Source organism: Aythya fuligula, chromosome 3, assembly GCF_009819795.1.
Source record: "Aythya fuligula isolate bAytFul2 chromosome 3, bAytFul2.pri, whole genome shotgun sequence".
Lineage (NCBI taxonomy): Eukaryota > Metazoa > Chordata > Aves > Anseriformes > Anatidae > Aythya > Aythya fuligula.
The window spans coordinates 50,596,688-50,615,127 of NC_045561.1; the positions used below are offsets into that span (position 1 = coordinate 50,596,688).

Genomic DNA, 18,440 nt, shown 5'->3' on the forward strand with positions numbered 1-18,440 from the left:
CTCAGGAAGTTAACTAGGAACATAAGGTCAAGGACTTAATCAAAATATTGGCGTGGTGATGAAGAATTGCTTCATACCACATATGGTGTGTGTGAGTTCATGCAGAAATGAGAATGGGGAGGGATGCTTCTGCATATCCTTGTTGCAGACTCAACCATGACGAGTCTCACCAGGTTTGTTCGCTTTAGAGGTCGGGTTCCTAATTACCAAAGTTGAAACAAAAGGAAGAGTTGGAAGTCCTGACTGCTGATTTTCCTCTCTGACAGAATGCTACTTTCTTCAAGTAGTCCTTGCCAAGTTAATTGTGGTTTTTAATCCTCATCTCAAATGTACTTATAATACAAAAGGTTCTACAAATTCTTTTTTCCCCCATCTGCCAAACCTAATTACAGCTACTTCACAGTGCTTGCGGATAGCTATTTATGTTGTAAACTGCATGGAAAAGGTGAGGGGGAGTGCGTTAGATCTCTGGCCATCCTGCCTGTCTTGGGCAGAGCTGTTGCTCTCTGGGGCTCATGTTTTGAGCAGTTCAAAAAAAAAAAAAAAAAAAAAAAAGGCAACAATGTGGGTGGTTTTTTTTTTTGTTGTTTTGTTCTCCAGATGACTCCCACCTCACTTAGGCAAATACCTCCAACGTAAAGAGAAGATGGCGGATGGCAAACGATAGAGGTGCAGTACTGAAACTCTATTTCTCTGGCTAGAAAAGTGAAAAGTAGGTCCCAGCCAAGAAGCGTCACTTGCAACTGCTGGGAAGAGGGGTTTGGGAAGATCGTGCGGAAGGAAGAGTTGCAGCATCTGTGAGAGGAAAGGAGCAGAGGGTGCGCCAGGACTCGGGGGAGGAAGGTCAGCACGCAGCCGGCCCGGGGAGGCCCGGTGCTGACGGGACCACGCAGGCCGGCAGGGAGCACGTGGGGGGCTGGTAACGGAGTTTTGGGGCCAGCTCAGAAGTGACAGGGCTTGTTTCAGGTGTTGGGTAGGGATATCAGAGGGCAAAGTAAGCCTTTGTGTCCATTTGGTTGCACCTTGTTTTGTTTTTGCTTAAAGACGTGTGTAGGGTATAGGTGGGTAGCTGCTAATGACCACTGAGTCATGTGGGATAACACCAGGCAGGTATTTCCAGCAGATGCTTCAGGGGGATGATTTGTAGCAGAGGGCTGGCTAGCTGAAACAGGCTGAAGGTGAGAGAGTGGTTTACTGTTTGGCTGGACACAGCCGAATGCCCAGCTTTCCTGTACATGTGTAACTCATTCCCAGCCAGCCCTTATGGGTAGGGTTGTACCTCTAAAGGTTGCAAAGAGATCTCCACATGTGATTCTCCTTTTGCCTCGAGAGAGTCTTACAGCAAAATCTGCTTCCCTTCAAGCCCCAATCCTTTATGCATGAGGCAGCTGATGTACTATGCATCCTTTGTTTCGGAGCTGATAATGGTGCGCGCTGTGGCAAGTAGTGTAACGCCTTCCTTTTGCTTGGAGAGCTCCCTGCGGTTCTTGCGGTGCTTCAGACAGGCCGAGGTACACAGCTTGTTCTGCCACGCTTGCTGGGTTCACGGCTTGGTGTTCCTTGAGACTGCAGGCTCTTTCATCTCAGAAGCAGAACCTGTGAGGGGACTCATCCAACTGAGGCTTTCTCACTTTACAGTCGCTTTTACAATTAGGTGAGATGTTTTTCTTCTGCATGACACCTTTCCTGACAAATGGTTTGTAGGGGGGATGTTCTTTTGATGTTGGGGTTGTGTTGCATAGAGAAGTTGTTCAAGTAAGAACTTAGTTTACCCGCCAAGTCCAAGTGTCTTTATCTACAGTTGCTGTCTTTCCACTTGTGGCTCGGGGCCTTGGGTCAATCAGAACAAACTACTGGGTTATGTAGAGACACGTGACTTTCCACGCGCCTTATTGACATTGGGGTTCTGCCAGCGTCTGATTTTTAGCATCTCCTTTACCACGCGCGGCTGTTCACAGAGATGCACCCTGAACTGAACGATAAAATATGATATGCAACACTTGAATAATTGCATTCAGTCTCCAATAAAAGCAATACATGTTATCAGTGGGAGGCATTACTGGATAGGCAGCACCATGGGCTTAAGCACTTGGTTGAAGCAAGCATGTAGCACACTGCTGGGGGGCTCCTTTAAGCAGTGAATTGCATGTTGCCCCTTCAGAAAAGCACATGCTTGAGACACCTGGGAGATGTGGCAGCCACACAGTTATTCGAACCCAGACTCAGTAGGATTTGCTTTGTAGGTAAGCAGAAATACCTCTTTTATTTGGATAAGAGGTCTATTTAGCCTAATTAGGAAGCGCTTTGGCGACGATGAAGCAATATGGGTGCACAGGAATGCGAAAAGCCCATCTTCACTGTACACAGCTAAAGGGGAATGAACAAATAAAATACCAGATCCCAGAGCAGAAAGGATTATACACTGACAAGAGAGAGAGTCTTTACTGCTAGGTTGATATCCCTAATTGATATAAACAGGAAGCCCTGTGCAGTCTGCGGTAGTTAAAAGATACGCATCTAAATAATATTTAAATAGATTCTTGCATTTTTAAGACCCACTAGAGTATAATTGTATTCAGCTTAATTAAATGAACTGAAGCCCCCTGATAACTGTGCATTACTGCTCCTAAATAAAATGCTCTCCGAAGAGACTTCATGACGCTTAGTTAAGACAATAAAAACCTTAGCCCAGCACCGTGAAGTGTTGCATGAGCAGTTTTATATTTAGTTCATCTGTGTGTTACCTGCAGTGGTTAAAAATAAGCCTTGACAGTGCCATGCCCCTGCTGGAGTCAAACCTGAAGCTTCACCAAAGTGCTTCAGTACAGAGTCAGTCTTTCTGGTTTCACTGTATTTGGGTGTATTCTCTTATTAAGCTAAAACCGGGGAGGTGCGCTAAGAACGACCCACACAAAAAATAAATGAGAGCAGTGGCAGAGTTAACCACATCGCAGTCTGGCTTCTGCCTCTGGCTCCCTGTGTAAATGCGGGCTGGCTATTTAAGCAAGCTCATTATTGCCAGTATTCCCTCATAAATAACACGGCTGTCATTATGCATGCCTCACACAGGAACTGGGATAAACCCTCTCCTTCAGAACCAAAATATCTCCAAGCAGAACAATATCCTTCATGTCCCAATTCACTCCAAAAAGAACCTTAGCATGAGGAAGCTCCTGCATAAGAAGGACCCAGAAGTGGAGGATTGCTTTGAGGCAGCAGGAGGCTGCTGTTTGCCAGGCCCCATGCATGTGGCACCTTGGATATCGTGCTTGTGGCCTTGGTGGAGAGCAGATCACGTGTGGCTGGCATGGTTCATCCATGTGCTTGGTTCCCCTCTTAGGGGTTGCTGTGCCACTGTGTGTGTGCACCTTGCCAGCCTTTTTCAGGTTTTTTAGGATGATCTTTGACTTGCCACCGACCTTTTGTATCCTAGGCCTGGCTCTGGCCAGAGGCTTCGTCCTCAGGAGGCTGCCCTGGAGGCAGCGGGTCTGGTGGCCTCCCTCAGCAGCTAGGGGGGCAGGGGGTAGCTGGCGCAGGTTGCAGGAAACCATTTCTTCTGCTGTTAAGATTACATGGGAAAGATGGACTTCTGCCATATTCAAGTACGGTTATTTCCTTTCCTGGTAAAGCGCTGCCTGCCAGGAAGCAGTAGGAGTGAGGGAGAGGTTAGTCTCCAGGCATGCAGAAGGGTTGGATGCATCTTCCAGACCACAAGCTGAATTTCTAGCAGGAGGAATCAGAAGAGAAGAGTTTCAGAGAAAGCAACTCGAGTGTAGGCAGTCTGTTTTTCCAGAGCCAACAGCCCTTTGCACTTGTGGGCAGGAATCGGGGGCCGTGTCCCTGGGGTGCACGGTGTGTTGTGCCACCGGGCACAGCAGCCAGGACAAACCCCCACGTCTACTCCCAAAACAGGAGAGAGCCAGTCTCACCTTGGTGAGCAGAACAGGATTATCCCATGAGCTGTAAAACTGGTGGGTAGCAGGAGAACGAGAGATCATTGGAGAGGTGAGGAGAGAAGAGGAGCCTTGCTCCTGTGCTCCCCAGAAATCAGAGCTGGAGGGAAGGTCCCATCACAGTAGTTGGACAATGAGATGGTGAGAAACCGGAGAAGGCAGCTCCTGGGGAGGGGGCATGGAGATCTTGCCTCCTTTATCAGTACATCCCCACAGCCAGCACCACGGGGTGTCACTGGGTGAGGGATGCTGTGCTCCCTGGGGAGAGCTGGGCAGGACCTCAGGCACAGCTCCCAAAAAGAAGGGGGGGAACCCAGACCCCAGGAAACAGGGAAAAGAGGGGGAAGGAACAAACAATGCTGCCCTGAGGAAGCCAGGAAAAGAGGCGGGGGGAAGCAGAGGAAGAAGGATAAGAAGTTTCTTTCAGTGAACTTTCCTTTTTCTGAGCAAGGTATTTCCTGGTGAAAAGCATAGCAAAGTTTAAGGTAGAGATGGTTGTTTTTACTGTCACGATCCTGGGAAGGACATACAAGTAGGGAGAAACAAAGGTCAGAGTTGGTATTTGTTGCTGTCACTGTGTTGTTTTGTTTGTTTGTTTGTTTGTGTTTTTTTTTTTTTTTTTTATACAGCACCTAGCATAAGAATAAAATACCATTTCTTTCATATGGAGCTTACAGATTGGGAGAGCTTCTTAGCATTGGAGAAAAAATACTGGAAGTGCTTCGTTGGGCAAAACAAATTTATTGTGTTTTATGGGGAGAAACTGATTAGAAATCACCAAACTGGATAAAGAATTATTTTACTAAACCTTTTTTTTTTTTTTTTTTTTTTTTTTTGCCTTGGATAGTGCAGTGATGATTATGTATAAGCTTCTTATAGCTATATATGTGTTAGGAAGCTGGGCATATTGTGTCTCAGTTAAAAATTACCAACGTGGGTATTAAATATGTATCACATGCTGTGCTGTAATGATTTTTATTATCGTGTATTGATGCAATTGAGTTTGACAAACTCAAAAATTTCATCAGTGCTTTCCTTGCTCTTTTATGATTTGATAATATACTTTGTTTAAAGGTTAAAAGGATTAGGTTAGATGAAATCCTGTAAAGGAACCAAATATCAAATAGTGTATCAGTAGATGGTATTAATATTCTGGCTATCGATTGAGTATGGAGTTTGACTTAGCGACAAACAGAACTGCAAAAACAGTTGAAAAATAATTGCCTAAAATAAGATCATCCTTTGAATACACCTCAGCATACTCCTAAGAGTACGTTCACAGTTAAACCCTTCTTTTATAGCAGTTTCTGCCCTTTATTTTTTCCCCACAGTTGAAGTAGAAAATGAAACCAGAATTCCCCACAGCAGGATCACTGTTAAATAACATTTTGGTGCCTCTTGGCTTACTTACCACATTTTATTGTTTTATTGTATTTCACCAATACATCTAGTGATGAGGGAATGCCTCATAGCAAATGCTGGTACAAAGTAGAAATCACAGTTTGGACTACAGCATTTGTAATAAAACTTGGATGTAAATGACCGAAGTTCGCTTTCATTGCATCTACCATCCAACTTCAGCGTGTTGCCAAATACCCACTCTCTGACCTTCCTTACTTACACAGTTGTCCAGAGATAGGAAGAAACAAAGAAGAAACTAACACCTTTAGTTTTTGTTGTTGATGGTGGTTCTTTTCCAATCTACTATTTCAAGTTGCTCACACCTCTGTTACATAGGAGACCTAACAGCCGTAGAATTGGCTTTTTGTCATGCTGTGTTACTACTAGATGAAAAGAAAAGATACGGGTTTTAATGAGACCTCTGTCATTACTGCAGTTGATATATAGTTGATACTATAGCCAGCTCACTGCGATGAGGACTTACTCCACCATCGACTTCAGATGTTTGTTTTTTTTTCATCCTCATTTCATTAGACTGTAGCCTACTCAAACCTGAAATCACCCACTAACATATGCAAACCTTCATGGTTGTGAACCAAGAAATTCTTGTCCGTCTCATTAATGGTACTTTAATCACATCTATGCTTATTTCTTAATCCTTGGCACCCTTCTGTTTATTATTTGTTTCTACTCCCAAGTGTCAGGATAGAAGCCTGCTGGAGCTGTGTGCGCAGAGGGACGCTTTTCCATTCAACGTGAGGAAAAAGGTCTTGGCAAACGCGGTGCACTAAAGGAGGAGGCAGTAATCATAAGGGGAACAAAACTAATGAGAGGTGATGTCAGGCACAGCTCTTGCATGGCTTGAGGAATTGTTCACTTATCCTGCTTTACAAGCTGGCAATGATAACTTGTGCCTGACTGATGACCAGCCGGATGGGTAGTGGTGGCCTGGCAGGTATCTCTGTAGACAAAGAGCTTTGAGTTGCATTTTGATGAGCTTAGTGCGGATCACCTTGGGGAAAGGAGGATAGAAGATAATATACTGTTATTAGGGAAGCTGGACATTAAGGATTCTTTGAACTAACTTTTTATGCATGAAATTTGCATATAGTCTTGTCTGTCAAGATAATGAGTATGTGAAAGAGCTGGTTCTGCTTGTGATAAATACCCACTTTTTAAGCATGTTGGAATGTACATTTACATAGATACAACTTTAGCATATATTTTTTAATTTTTTATTATTTTTTTTTACATAGAGGACTTCCTTTGTTGCATGCCAGAGAGAGAGGGATTCCAATAATGTGCTTTCAAAGGGGAAAAAAGTGGAGCACGGAGATGCTTTGTTACATCTTGAAAAGTTTTAGGGCTTTTCAATAAAAAGTGAGGGGGTGCTGATGGTGGCAGAAGTGTTTTATTTGCAGAGATTTGCGAAGGGGAAGAGTTTCTCTTGATGTGATGACATGAGAAGGTATCGTATATAATAGAAAAAGGTTACACAGCTGTGTGATTCAGTATAAAGTTTCTGGATTTAGTGAGACTTTACTCTGAATTCAGTGGGCTCTATCACTGATTTCAAATAATGGCTACAAAATCTTTTACATCAAGCGGTACCATTGTGCATTCTATTTATCGTAATGGGTCTAGAAATGTTTTAAATGTGCTGCCGAGAGCTTGACACGTTTTATTAGATCTATTTTTGTAACCATCTGTACAGCCACATAGCTTAATGACTCAAGGCTCAGATGCCATAAAAATTAATAGAAAGTCTTGCATTCAATGTTCTCTTTGTTCTCGCAGTGTCCAGCTATAGAGGGGTCAAGGGAACCATGACAACCCCTCAACATCATCTGAAATAGCTCTTCTCAATATAAAAATGTCATGACTTCTACATTGAGTGTTTTATGCCTTGCCCTTCAATATCAAGGCGAGTGCAGGGCTCCCCGGCCTCATGCTTCTGTCTCATTCACATTTTTGACCCTGCTGACTGTCAAGATAGACTTTGAACCTGTCGCTTTATGGATGGTGGAATTGTTTCTTCTGCTGAATGGAAGATTGTCCTTTCTGAGCCCTAGGAAGAGAAGGAGACATTTCTCTAGCAGCTTGTTGAGTTTATTTTTAATGGCAGCTGGTTTGAAGCTAAGCCAGCATGTGAAACATCAGTCTTGTTCCTGACAGAAATGCGCTGCTAGCAAGGGATGGGTAAGAGGGTCAGAAATGGGTAACACACACACATGGATGCAAGTCCTCATGTGAGTCCAAATTGCTGTATCAAACACAGATGCAAGCCTTAGCCAGAGAGGTGGATACAGATCTAACTGGTCTGTTTTGGAAAGGTGTGGGTCTGATTTAAATCTGCCTTCTCAACAAGAATGGTGGAGGAATGTGGAATGCAGTCTCTGTATCTCACGCGAGTGGCCTGAAGTCGTGTGTCGGTACACCCTGTGGTGCAGGAGATGCTCTGCCAGGCTGGGGCTGCTTAGAGCAGCGTGCACACACTTCTCAACTTCTGTGAGCCCACTCTGGGGAAAACATCTACAACTGGCTGGTGTCTTGTTCAGAGTTGTCCCAGGGAAACCTGAGCATCCCATGCTGTCCAGGTAGTCTAGTTCTTGCTGTATCAAAAGATCTCGTTGGATGTGTGCTGTGCAGATGATGTCCTGTTGAAAACAGTGTGTTTGTTAGGCACAAATATGTTTCTTTTCCACATATGTTCTCATTTCACTGCTTTTCTTTTTCTGGTCCTTCTTCCCTCTCCCCCTATCCTCTCCTCCCCAAACAAGCCTGTTTGCTCTGGCCCACGTTCTGGCTTTCATTTCTGCTCTCCTCACAGCTATCCAAACCAAAGGTATTATTGAAACGCATGATCATCTTCCACAAATTTTTGGTAGGCGTCCCTGTTAAGATCCAAGTGCCAGAAATAAGCTGCTCGTGTTTACAGTCACTCTCCACACAGTAGTCCTGTGTCTCAGGCAGGGAAATGGATTTTTCTCAGCTGGGGCTGCGAAGGTCAAAGTCATGCCTTGGCCAGGGCATGGTTGCAAAGCCTTTTAAAAGAGCATCTTCATCTGTGCCCTCTCCACGTACGTTTATACATTTAATAAGTTGGATTTTTTCCTCAAGGTTTCTGACCTGTTCCTGGCCTCCCAGATCATGCCTGTGCAGTGGCCAGAGTTGGTCTTGCTGACCAAAGAGCCTCATAGCATTTGGATCTTTGTTACGTTTTGGAGATTTGCTCAGCTGCATGAATTTCACTCCCTGCTTTGAAGAGCGAGCATGTGTATTTGATAATCAAGCCTCTTTCCTGACATTCACAGCTGATAGAATAGGGGGATATGCTGGAATATGCAGCTTTGTAATAATACTGTGTCAGAGCCTGAGGTAGTGAAGTAAAAATTCAAATAGCTGTGGGTTTTTTTTTAAGCTTTTTCTAAGACTATTCTGTGTGAAAATCTGTGCAGAAAGAATGTATGTTGTGCCAGTGCCAAGGACTTTGGTCCATAAACAGGTTCGTGAAACGTATTTGTTACTAGCAAAGTAATAAAGTCCTAGTACTGTTTTTCCTTTATCGTTATTATTCTTAAAATACTAATTATTTTTTGCTTAATTTTATTGCCAGCAGAGCTTTCTGGCGAAACATTTTTCTCCTTTATACTTTTAGATGTCAAATACAAAGGATTCTGCCAGGGCGTTAAAGCAACTGATGAGCAGTGACCGATAAATACTAACTTTATAATAAGTGTCAAATCGTTCCAGCTCCCCTTTGTAGTCACTCCATTAACACGAATCTCGGTGGATTCCTTTGGTATTCACATGCATATCAGAACTAATTCCCTGGGAATTCCAGGGTAATTCATCATTTACTCCCTGTTTTATGATGCCAAAAAATGTTGTATGCATACATTATAAGATGGGAATTCAGGAACGTTATTTGGCAACCAAAAATAGGGATCTGAGCTAGCTTCTGCTTTCATTAAAGTATTTTATACATTTTTAATTTTAGGTTTGCCCCTTCAAAATCAGTGGGTTGTTTGCTTTTCTGCCTATCAGACTATTTCTGAAAAGCTCTCAGGCAGTAGCAGAGTTCTAGGAAAAACATGTTAACTTTTTACGAACCAATTAAAGTATTTCAGGAATTTTAATGAATATTTGGGTTGCTTATGATTTTTTTTCCTCCAGAGATGATCAGTGGGTTTATATGATAATTACATATATGTCAGTAAGAATAAATCTGAAAGCTGTGCCTTTTTTCATGAGGATCTCATGAACTGTTTCAAATATGGGTTGGTCCATGTCAAAATGAGATGTAGTGGCACATAACTGAAGGCTTACTTTAAATGAGTTTTGAGTGTTATTTCTATTATTTTAAAAATCCTCTAGATTTTGGCTTGTGTATGAAGGCAAGAAAGTCAAAGGAAGTTACCAAAATTAATATTGGCTTTTATTCTTTATGTATCAGATTGAGATCCTGTTAAATTATGATTGGTTATGAATGATTTTAATGTTCTATGTTATTATGTTGGGGAGTTTTTAAAAATGCGTTAGACAAGTCCACTGCCTTGTAAGGGAGATGAATGAGTTCTCAAGTTGGGTGCTAAAGTTTGCATACAAACTTAAAGATTAGGGGTGGATGATGGAGATAATCACATGCATTTAATGTACACCCTGTGGGAGAAAACTTGAGATAGTGTAAATCAGATACATAATCATCTGTCAAGTTATAACATTATTTTCATGTATGTAACATGTAGGTGCTGCTGGGTGTTAAATATTTGCTGTATTTGACTTGGGCTGACTTGAGGATCTATTTTTCCTTTCTGGATGCCCCCACAAGTAAACTGCCCTCTATCTGGCAACCCAGCAGAAACGTATGGAAGGGTTGCAGTGATTGTCTTCTTCAGGAATCAATTCTTGTCCTCGAGACCTTGTGATCTTTCTATCCCTTCATCCGTTCTGGGTGTTAAGCTTCCTTTCACACAGGACTTGTCTTCCTTGGAGAGCTGGCACGAGCTGCATTTGAAGCATAGCCTCTAAGTTGAGACCTGTGCGTTGACTCATTGAAATCCTGCCTGCCGGGCAGGCTGGTGGCTTCTCTGGGCTTTCTGGGGCTGGTGGCCTTTGTCCCTTGTCCAGAGGCTGCTGTTTGCCATCACATGCTTGGTTGCAGGAGGGCCACCCCACCCCTGCAGGCTTTAATTTGGGTGCTGTCATTGAGCTTGTTTTACTCTAGGGACAGTCACAAACCTTTGGACCTGTGGAGACCTCCTTTGAAGAAAAGCACCACTCTTCCCTCACCAAAAGCAGTGAAAAATGAGTATTTGCGAAGCTTTGTTTGCTCTGCTGTGCATGGCAGGCCTCTGTCCTGTCTGGTCTCAGCCCTGCTCGCAGTAGAGCTGGCTCAGCTTTTAGCTGAACGTGGTATGTTTGGGTTTGGACTGTATTACTCAATTTCAGAGTCATGACGGTAACCTATAAAATCCATAATTGCTCTGTTGTATAACTTTTACTTACACAAGTTACACCTATTCCCCAGCAAGCTTACCACGTGAAATTTAAAGGTCTCCGGAGTTCAGGAAGGAGACAGGCTGACAAAGTAATGAAGCAGCTTTCATATTGTTCTAATGAAATGATGGTTTCCAGTCTTATCCTACTATTATTACCACTTCCAGCTCCTATAGTCTTAACTGGCAAAGCTTATTAAGCAATAAGCAGCCTCTGTCCAGCTGGGGAAGATGCTGGGAAGTAGGAACTTTTTTTGTAACCTTTACAGAAAAATGTTTGTCACAAGGGAATGGCTGGGAATTAGATTTCATTTCATCTCTTTGAAACCCATGCAGGTTTTCGTATCGCCTGCAACAGCGACCAAATGAAGGTTACATTTGTGGGCTGCTTTTTCTGTCTTCGTTTTCCTCCCTGGCACAGCAGAGCTGGTGATCCCTACCGAGCGTGCAAACCTTGTGAAGGCAGCTCTGTGTGTGGGGGGCATCAGCAAGCGCCGCTCAGCCAAGGCTGTGACAACCACTGAGAGAGTGCCCAGCTGCACGGGCAGATGTGTGGGGCTTGTGGCACAGGTGAAGAGTCCAGATTTCTTGCCCAGGTTACTGGGAAGCGAGGACTTGTGATGAGGGAGCAGCTGGAGAGGACATGTGGCTGCTGAGCAGGGACAAGGCAGGGCAGCGCTGTCGAGCTCTCAAAGATGCTGGTGTTTTGTCCCTGTAACCTGCATGCTCACTTTGGTATGGAAGACTTTGTCTGAAGCTCTGTGAAGTCTGAAGTTCCCAGAAGTGTCTTTACACTAAGGAACATAATCTTGTAACACTCTATACATCTCCCATTTGAGATCTTTGGCAGGTTGAGAGGTAGGAAATACAGTTAAAAATAAAATAATAATAAATATATATATATATAGTTACTCACAGAGGAGGGTGCGTATGTATATATATTTTCTGTACCTATTTTGCTCCAACAAATTGCTTTCCATCCCTACTGTACATGGTAGTTTAAAGGAACTGAACACCCTTCCGCATTTTGGGAACATGAGTTCTCTACAAAGCTTTCTGGGGAGTTCTAGATACCTGTTGAGCATGTGGAAATGTACTTTAAGAAAGCAGAAAGTGTGTTTCACAGAATCTCAGGTTTAATAGGCTTCCACTCTGACTTAATAGGAGAGTTTTTTCCAAACTGGAAGTGATACTTCATTAGAGCAGGGCTGCCTCTTCAGCACAGTCAGACCCAGAAAACAGGGCTATTTATTTTCAAATAGCAATAGCTTCAATAAGATGTGCTTTCTAATTAAAAGATTTCCTCCTAGCTCATATGTTAACACTTTGCATTGCAACTTAGGTGTACTATTAGCATAATTCTTTTTAAATGTCTTCTCGGTTGCTTATTTTTTTCTTAATATTCAAGACAACTTTATGTTTATGTGTTACATCTATTAACAGATAGCAACAATGAAATAACACCGCAGTGTATCCCTGTTCTGCTCTCAGCAACCATACTTTGTGTAGGCATTCTTCAAAAGGTAGATAATATGTATACAATAACATATATGCACTAACATAATTTAGACAAAAAGAGAAAATGTCTCCATTTGATCTTTTGGCCCCATGTAAGTGTGTGCCCATTGGTAATCCACCTTGTCCACCCCCTCTCCCTGCCCTCTCTGACACAGATACCCAAAGTTCAGAAAGATTTCTAATGCCACTTAAAATATCCAGCCTTTCTTTCCCCCCTTATTTAGCCATAATTCAAGAAGTATGAATTCTGGCTGTAATTACCAGATGATTACGATCAGGTTCTTGGCTGTAGCCACTTTATTAATGGGGTAGCAATCTTGCCTAGCAGAACAGACATTTGGGACCGAGCGAAGCCTGTTTCCGCCCCCAGAGTACCTTAAAAGAACAACTGGCAGAGTGTCTTTGTGGGTGGTATAAACTCGCCTGTTAAACTCATTTGGCTGAAATTGTTTGCAGTCTGACTGATGGTGCTTATAAGCAAGAGGTTTTAGCGTTTGAAAGTGCTGTTAGTCATTGTCAAGGAAAGCAGGGCTACTCCCAGTAAATAAGGTCGGTGAAACATGTAATGACTGGATATGGGGCGAGTGGGCAGCTGCTCGGGAGAGCCACTTGGAATATGAATGCATGTGGGCAGGAGGGAATCGAGGTAGATTGTGCCTGGGGACACCACTGCTCGGCATCAGTGTCCCTGCTGTTTCTGTCAGTGCAGGGAGCAGCAAGGACCGACCCACTTGTCCCTGAGTAGCCACGAGTTGTGTGCTGCCTGCCTTGTGGGGATGGGGTCTCCCTCACGCTCGTGCTGTTGCTTTTAAATTAGAATTTTAAAACTGATTAGCCTCTTTTTTTTTTTTTTTTTTTTTTTTTTTCCCTTGTCTCCACTGTAGGATGGGTCACTGGGAAACATTGATGACCTTGCACAGCAGTATGCAGACTACTACAACACCTGCTTCACGGATGTGTGCGAGAGGATGGAAGAGCTGCGCAAGCGGAGGGTTTCACAAGACCTTGATGTGGTACGTAGAGAAGTTCATGGCTTTTTTGACAAGTGATTGCTGTTTGTGACCCAGGAGAATCATCAGTGTTTCATCCTGATGATTTGAAAGTTACTTCCCTACCAAGAGAAGTAACCAGATGTGATTGCGTTCATGCAAATAAACAATTGGGCCAATTCAATTAAACACTTGGAAATTAACTGCTTAATTATTATTATTTTTTTTAGATATTTGTTGTGATTTATTAAGCCTGGAGACTGCATTTCTTAGTCAGTGTGCTCCTGGTGTGAGCATAATGAAATTGTGTACTGTTTTTCAACTGCACGACTGTTTGTTGCACTGTATGAACTGGGAAAGTACAGCTTCTTAAAACTCTGAGGTGCAACTATTGATTTCATGCTCCCAAATATAAGCAGTCACCAATTTTGTGAACCCTTTTCCATTAAAGCATGTCACAGAACCTGTAGGGGGACATTGAGTCGCAGTCATTCAGGCTGGAAGGGGCCTTAGGAGGTCTTTAATCCAACCTTCTGCTCAAAGCAGGGTTGACGCTGAATTCAAAGCTTCAAAACAGGTTGCTCAGGGCTTTATCTGGTTGGGTCTTGAGACTCAATCAACAATGGAGACTGCATAGCCTGTCTGGGTAACCTGTTCCTCTGCTTCACTGTCTTTAGAGTAAATATTCCTCCCCGATAATCTATTACAGACTTTCCCGTATAATTTTTTGGGCCTGTTTCTCTCATTCTTGTGCTACACACCATTGGAAAGAACTGGGCTCCATGTTTTTGATAACCTCCCTATAGCTACCATCAGGTAGCTTTGCATGACAGTCTTTTTTTTTCCAAGATGAATTTCCCAGCCCTCTTGGCCTGATTTTGCAGGGTAAAGGCTAAAAGCCCTGAGCACTTGGTGGCCCTCCTCTGGTTTCATTCGATTCATTTGACAATTCATTCTTGCTAGCACTGAGGGCTGCACAACTGGAGGTGTGCTCATGGCCTCAAAACTCCCCAGGCCTTTTCTGCAGGGCAGGCTGACCCAGCCTGTCAGTCCCCAGCCTGTGTTGGTGTGTGGGTTTACTCCTTCTCAGGAGCAGGACTTTGTATTTGTCCATGTTGAATTTCATGAGATTTCTGTGAGGTCACTCTGAAAGGCAGCTGTGCCCTCAAGTGTATTGACTCTAACTCAAATCCACAGCCTGGATAATGGTGCCATCTATTTCCTCTGCAGGTATTTAATGGGACAGGCCCATAGATCCTGCAGTTCTCTGCGTATAACTGGCCTTCCAAGTACAGCACACTAACCATTAAGTGACCCTTAAAGCCCAACCTGCCAGGAATTTACCCATTCAGTGGTGCAGACTCCTTGGGGAGTCCCACTTTCATTGAAACTAAAGTATATGCAGGTCATCTCTGTAACTCATTTTTGTTAGGTCTGGGGAGGAACCTTTTCAGGAGGCCTAACACAAAAACATTTTTGCTTGTTGGATGATTTCCATTTCCTTACAGTTCTGTAACGTTAGTAAGTGTTTATCACTGCTTAGTGTATATATGCATGTTTGTTTTGTACATGTGTATTACTGATTGTTTTTTTCATTTTAAACCTTTTCATCATTTTTTCATAACATTCATAATCTGTGTCAGAGAGAAGAAAGCTTCTGGGCATGCTTAGTTAGGTCTTCTATGTTAAGTTTGTTTCCCAACTGTATCGTACATTTTACTTACAGTTTTGTAGATACTTCCTACAAATCTTGTCTGACAGAAAACAGGTTACTGAAGGAATTCTTCTTTATTTTATATTTGGTCATTGTTTTGCTGCAGTGGTAATTCTTCGGTATCACATAGAAACTCATAACGAAAGTTACTGGTTATTGCAGAGCTTGTAAATTGTGAACCTGCTGACTGTAGTTGTTCCTAGCAGTTTTGCTTTGAAACTCTGTGGAGTTTCTGGTATGAAATAATACTTATAAAAACCAGATTGTTTGCTGTCACTTAGTATAGTACTTCTTATTTAGAAATCTCAAGCTGTAAATCTCATATCCCATCTTGTTTGTATGGGAAAGCAAGGTAAGGGTAATAACCTCACAGTGCTGTGGTAGAGCCAGTATGGTATCTGGTAACAGTTCTGCAGCTCCTCTGCGAGTTCAAACCCTTTAAGAGAAATGTGGGAGCTGAAGATGTGTAGTGGTGTGTTCTGTCTTTGTTTCCCTGGATCTCAGCACTGACTAGCAGCAAGGAATGGTTTGCTCCCATTCTCCAGCAGCTGTACCTGATGACGTCGATTACTTAAGGCTAAGTGTTAAAGAAAAGATGATTGCAGGAAATCCCTCTGTATACAGACCCTTGAGCCTTCTGTGCATAGCAGCTGATGGCAGCAGGAAGTGTGGATCTGAAAGCCTCCATGTACCTGGTATGCTGGGTGGCTGCTGGCAGCCGTGATGCCCACCTTTTCTGGCACTGGGGCTCTTGGAAGGCAGCTCCTGTGCTGGGTGATGGAGTGTGCTATGTGGCAGGATATGGCAGGAGGGGATTCCCTTCCATTTGGACAGATGGGCCTAATTTGGCTCCTTTCTCTTCCAAAGCTGCAGAAGCCAGTCTGGGGAAACCCATGTGAGTTTAATTAACTCACATCAAAGGTGCAGAGCTTCAAGCTGGTTTAAATAGATGCGAGCTAACCCAAGACAGACCAGCGAGTGGTTCACTAGCTCATCCTGTTCAAGAGAAACTGTAGTCAGAGAAAATGACTGCATGAAAGAACATCTTGGAGATGTATCTGCAATGGCTCCCACGTTTGGTTTGCTCGCTGTGGTATTCCAGTGATGACTTCTTGAACTTTTAAGTCAGTGTGAAGATTACACAACTGAAAATTAAATTAGTGCTCAGTTTTTGCTATATCCATCACCAGTGTATAATACAGTTTCTGGGCATCAGATAGCCATTCTGCTGCGTGCTGCACTCAGTAGGTACACAGTGGGCAGGGAATGGCCACGTTGACTAGCACACATTTTCACTGTGATAGTTTAATATATCTGATTATCGGCTGTAGGAGAAGGATTTGGTTTAAACAGAAGAGCTCCTGAAGTTGGATACTTCGTGCAAAAAAATTTAAAAGGCAATAGGTATTGGAATTTGCCTTCGGATTTTAAAGCAGGATGAGTGTTAAACACAAAATGCAAAAGGCCAGTGTTGGGTTTGGAGCTGCGTTTACTGAATGCTCTGCAGAGAAAGAAAGAGTGGATCACCCCAGGGGTCCGAGCGTCCTCCAAAAGTTGCCCGGAGAGGCTGCGTCAGGAGAAGCAGCACGATAACAAAGAAGTGCCCGCGCTGGCGAGCCTTGCCAAGAACATGCATTCAGCACTGGCTCGCCCAGATCACCCTTTGTAGCATGTCCACTGAAAGGACAGAAATATGAGCTGTTTATTGCTGCTTCTGTACGCTTTGAAAATGTTTTAAAGCTGTTTGGGAGCAAGTGTTGATATCTTGATTGTATATTGTACTTTTTAATCAGCTCCTCCCCAACCTTTCCTATCAGACCATGGCCATTTCAGTCTGGATATCCTGCTTTCGCCGGATTTTTAAAAAATATCGCTTGGTGAAATTGTTTGGGAGAGCAGCATATCTTGTAACAAAACAGTAGCTGCAGATGGAGCTAAACACAGATTATTTTTCCAAATGGTAGTGCCATCAGGGATTGTTGGTTGTCTCCAGCCACGATAACTGCTTTTTACATTTGGAATTTTGCCTCTGTTTTTGTAATGGAGAATGTGCTTGGGTTTGGACATTAATGTTTGTGAACAGCATGGGAGTTGCCCACGTTTCCTAGCAGTTGGCCTATTCCTGTGCACCGTATGTTTTTCTGGCTGAGGAAGAACTGCAGGCAGTAGACAGAGTGGATTTTCAGGCCCGTAATGGATGTATCACTGGCAATATTCATCTGGACATCTGCTAAAATGTGGTTATGGCCAGAAAAGTGACTCGGTGAGGATGGCTCCTTGTTATTCCTCATATCTGCTTCCTTTGTGTCTTTGGGTTCGTATCTGGTTGGCTCGCTGTCAAAACCAGGTTCGTCTTGCCTGTCAGCAGGGCAGGACAGTATTGATGTAGCTGTGAAAGAGCAAACTGCATTCTGTTGTCTCATCCATCACTGACAGCGGCCAGCTAACTGCTGCTGCCAAGCTCTGCATTGTGGCTGGTGATCCTGGAGTCAAAGAGCAGCTTGAGGCTTCCTGATGGGTTCTGACAGCTACGGCTGTGGCACTGAGAAACTGCACTAATCTTTTGATTTGTGAATTGCATGAATTTGAAATGAATGTCACTGGAAAGTGACAAGGCACACAATTTACCTCTTTTTTTTTTTAATTTATTATTATTTTCTTCCTGCATGGATTTAATTGATTTCCTTGCACAGAAAGGGAAGTGTTCAGGATCTCTCTGCCTACATGGTAGTAAGTACACTGCATATATCTTACAAATCAACTTCCCTAGGCCCTTGTGGTTTTACAGAACCTGAATGAATCTGCACATACATGAAGTCAGAAAATAGAAGTGAACACAAAACCAAGATACGATTCTTGCCTTCCTGCCCACATGCGTAAGCACGTAGCTCATGTCTTCATGCACGGTTTTGAAAGGTGCTCAGCAATCAGATGTTTGGTGACAAATAGGTTCGACAGTCTAGGTGTCATCATCATGTACAAATGTGTCCGCCAAGGCAGGGTTGACGAAAAGTGGCACAAATAGAGTAATTAGTAATTAGAGTGACAGAGTAATTAATCTTTAGCCTTTTTAGAGGTGCGTTTGGCTGATATGGTACTACTGGTGGGCGATATCATAAGACCACTAAAGAAACTCGGCCAGCCTTCGCTGAAGGAGACTGAAATACCCCGAACTGTTTCCCAGTCAGTGATTGATGTGCATTTAAGAAGTCTCCATGGGAGTTAGCCAGTTAAGTTGCAGTCCTGAATATCTTTGTGGAATCTGCCTGTGCCTGCACTAGAGCTGGCTCTAGCCACTTCCCGTATTCTTTGTGTTTTACAGACATTTAAAATCTCCGGGCCCTTGAATAGGCTGCTTTTTCCCTGC

General features: G+C 43.3%; 1 protein-coding gene across 5 annotated transcripts in view; it reads left to right on the top strand.

Annotated features, from left to right (window-relative positions):
* Nucleotides 1-18,440, top strand: part of SASH1 (SAM and SH3 domain containing 1) — a 549,635-nt gene that overhangs the window by 436,033 nt on the left and 95,162 nt on the right. For all 5 annotated transcript variants that reach the window (XM_032183554.1, XM_032183556.1, XM_032183558.1 and 2 more), the window contains exon 2: nt 13,255-13,383. In XM_032183554.1, the coding sequence (XP_032039445.1) occupies nt 13,255-13,383 (129 nt within the window). The remainder of the gene's footprint in view (nt 1-13,254; nt 13,384-18,440) is intronic.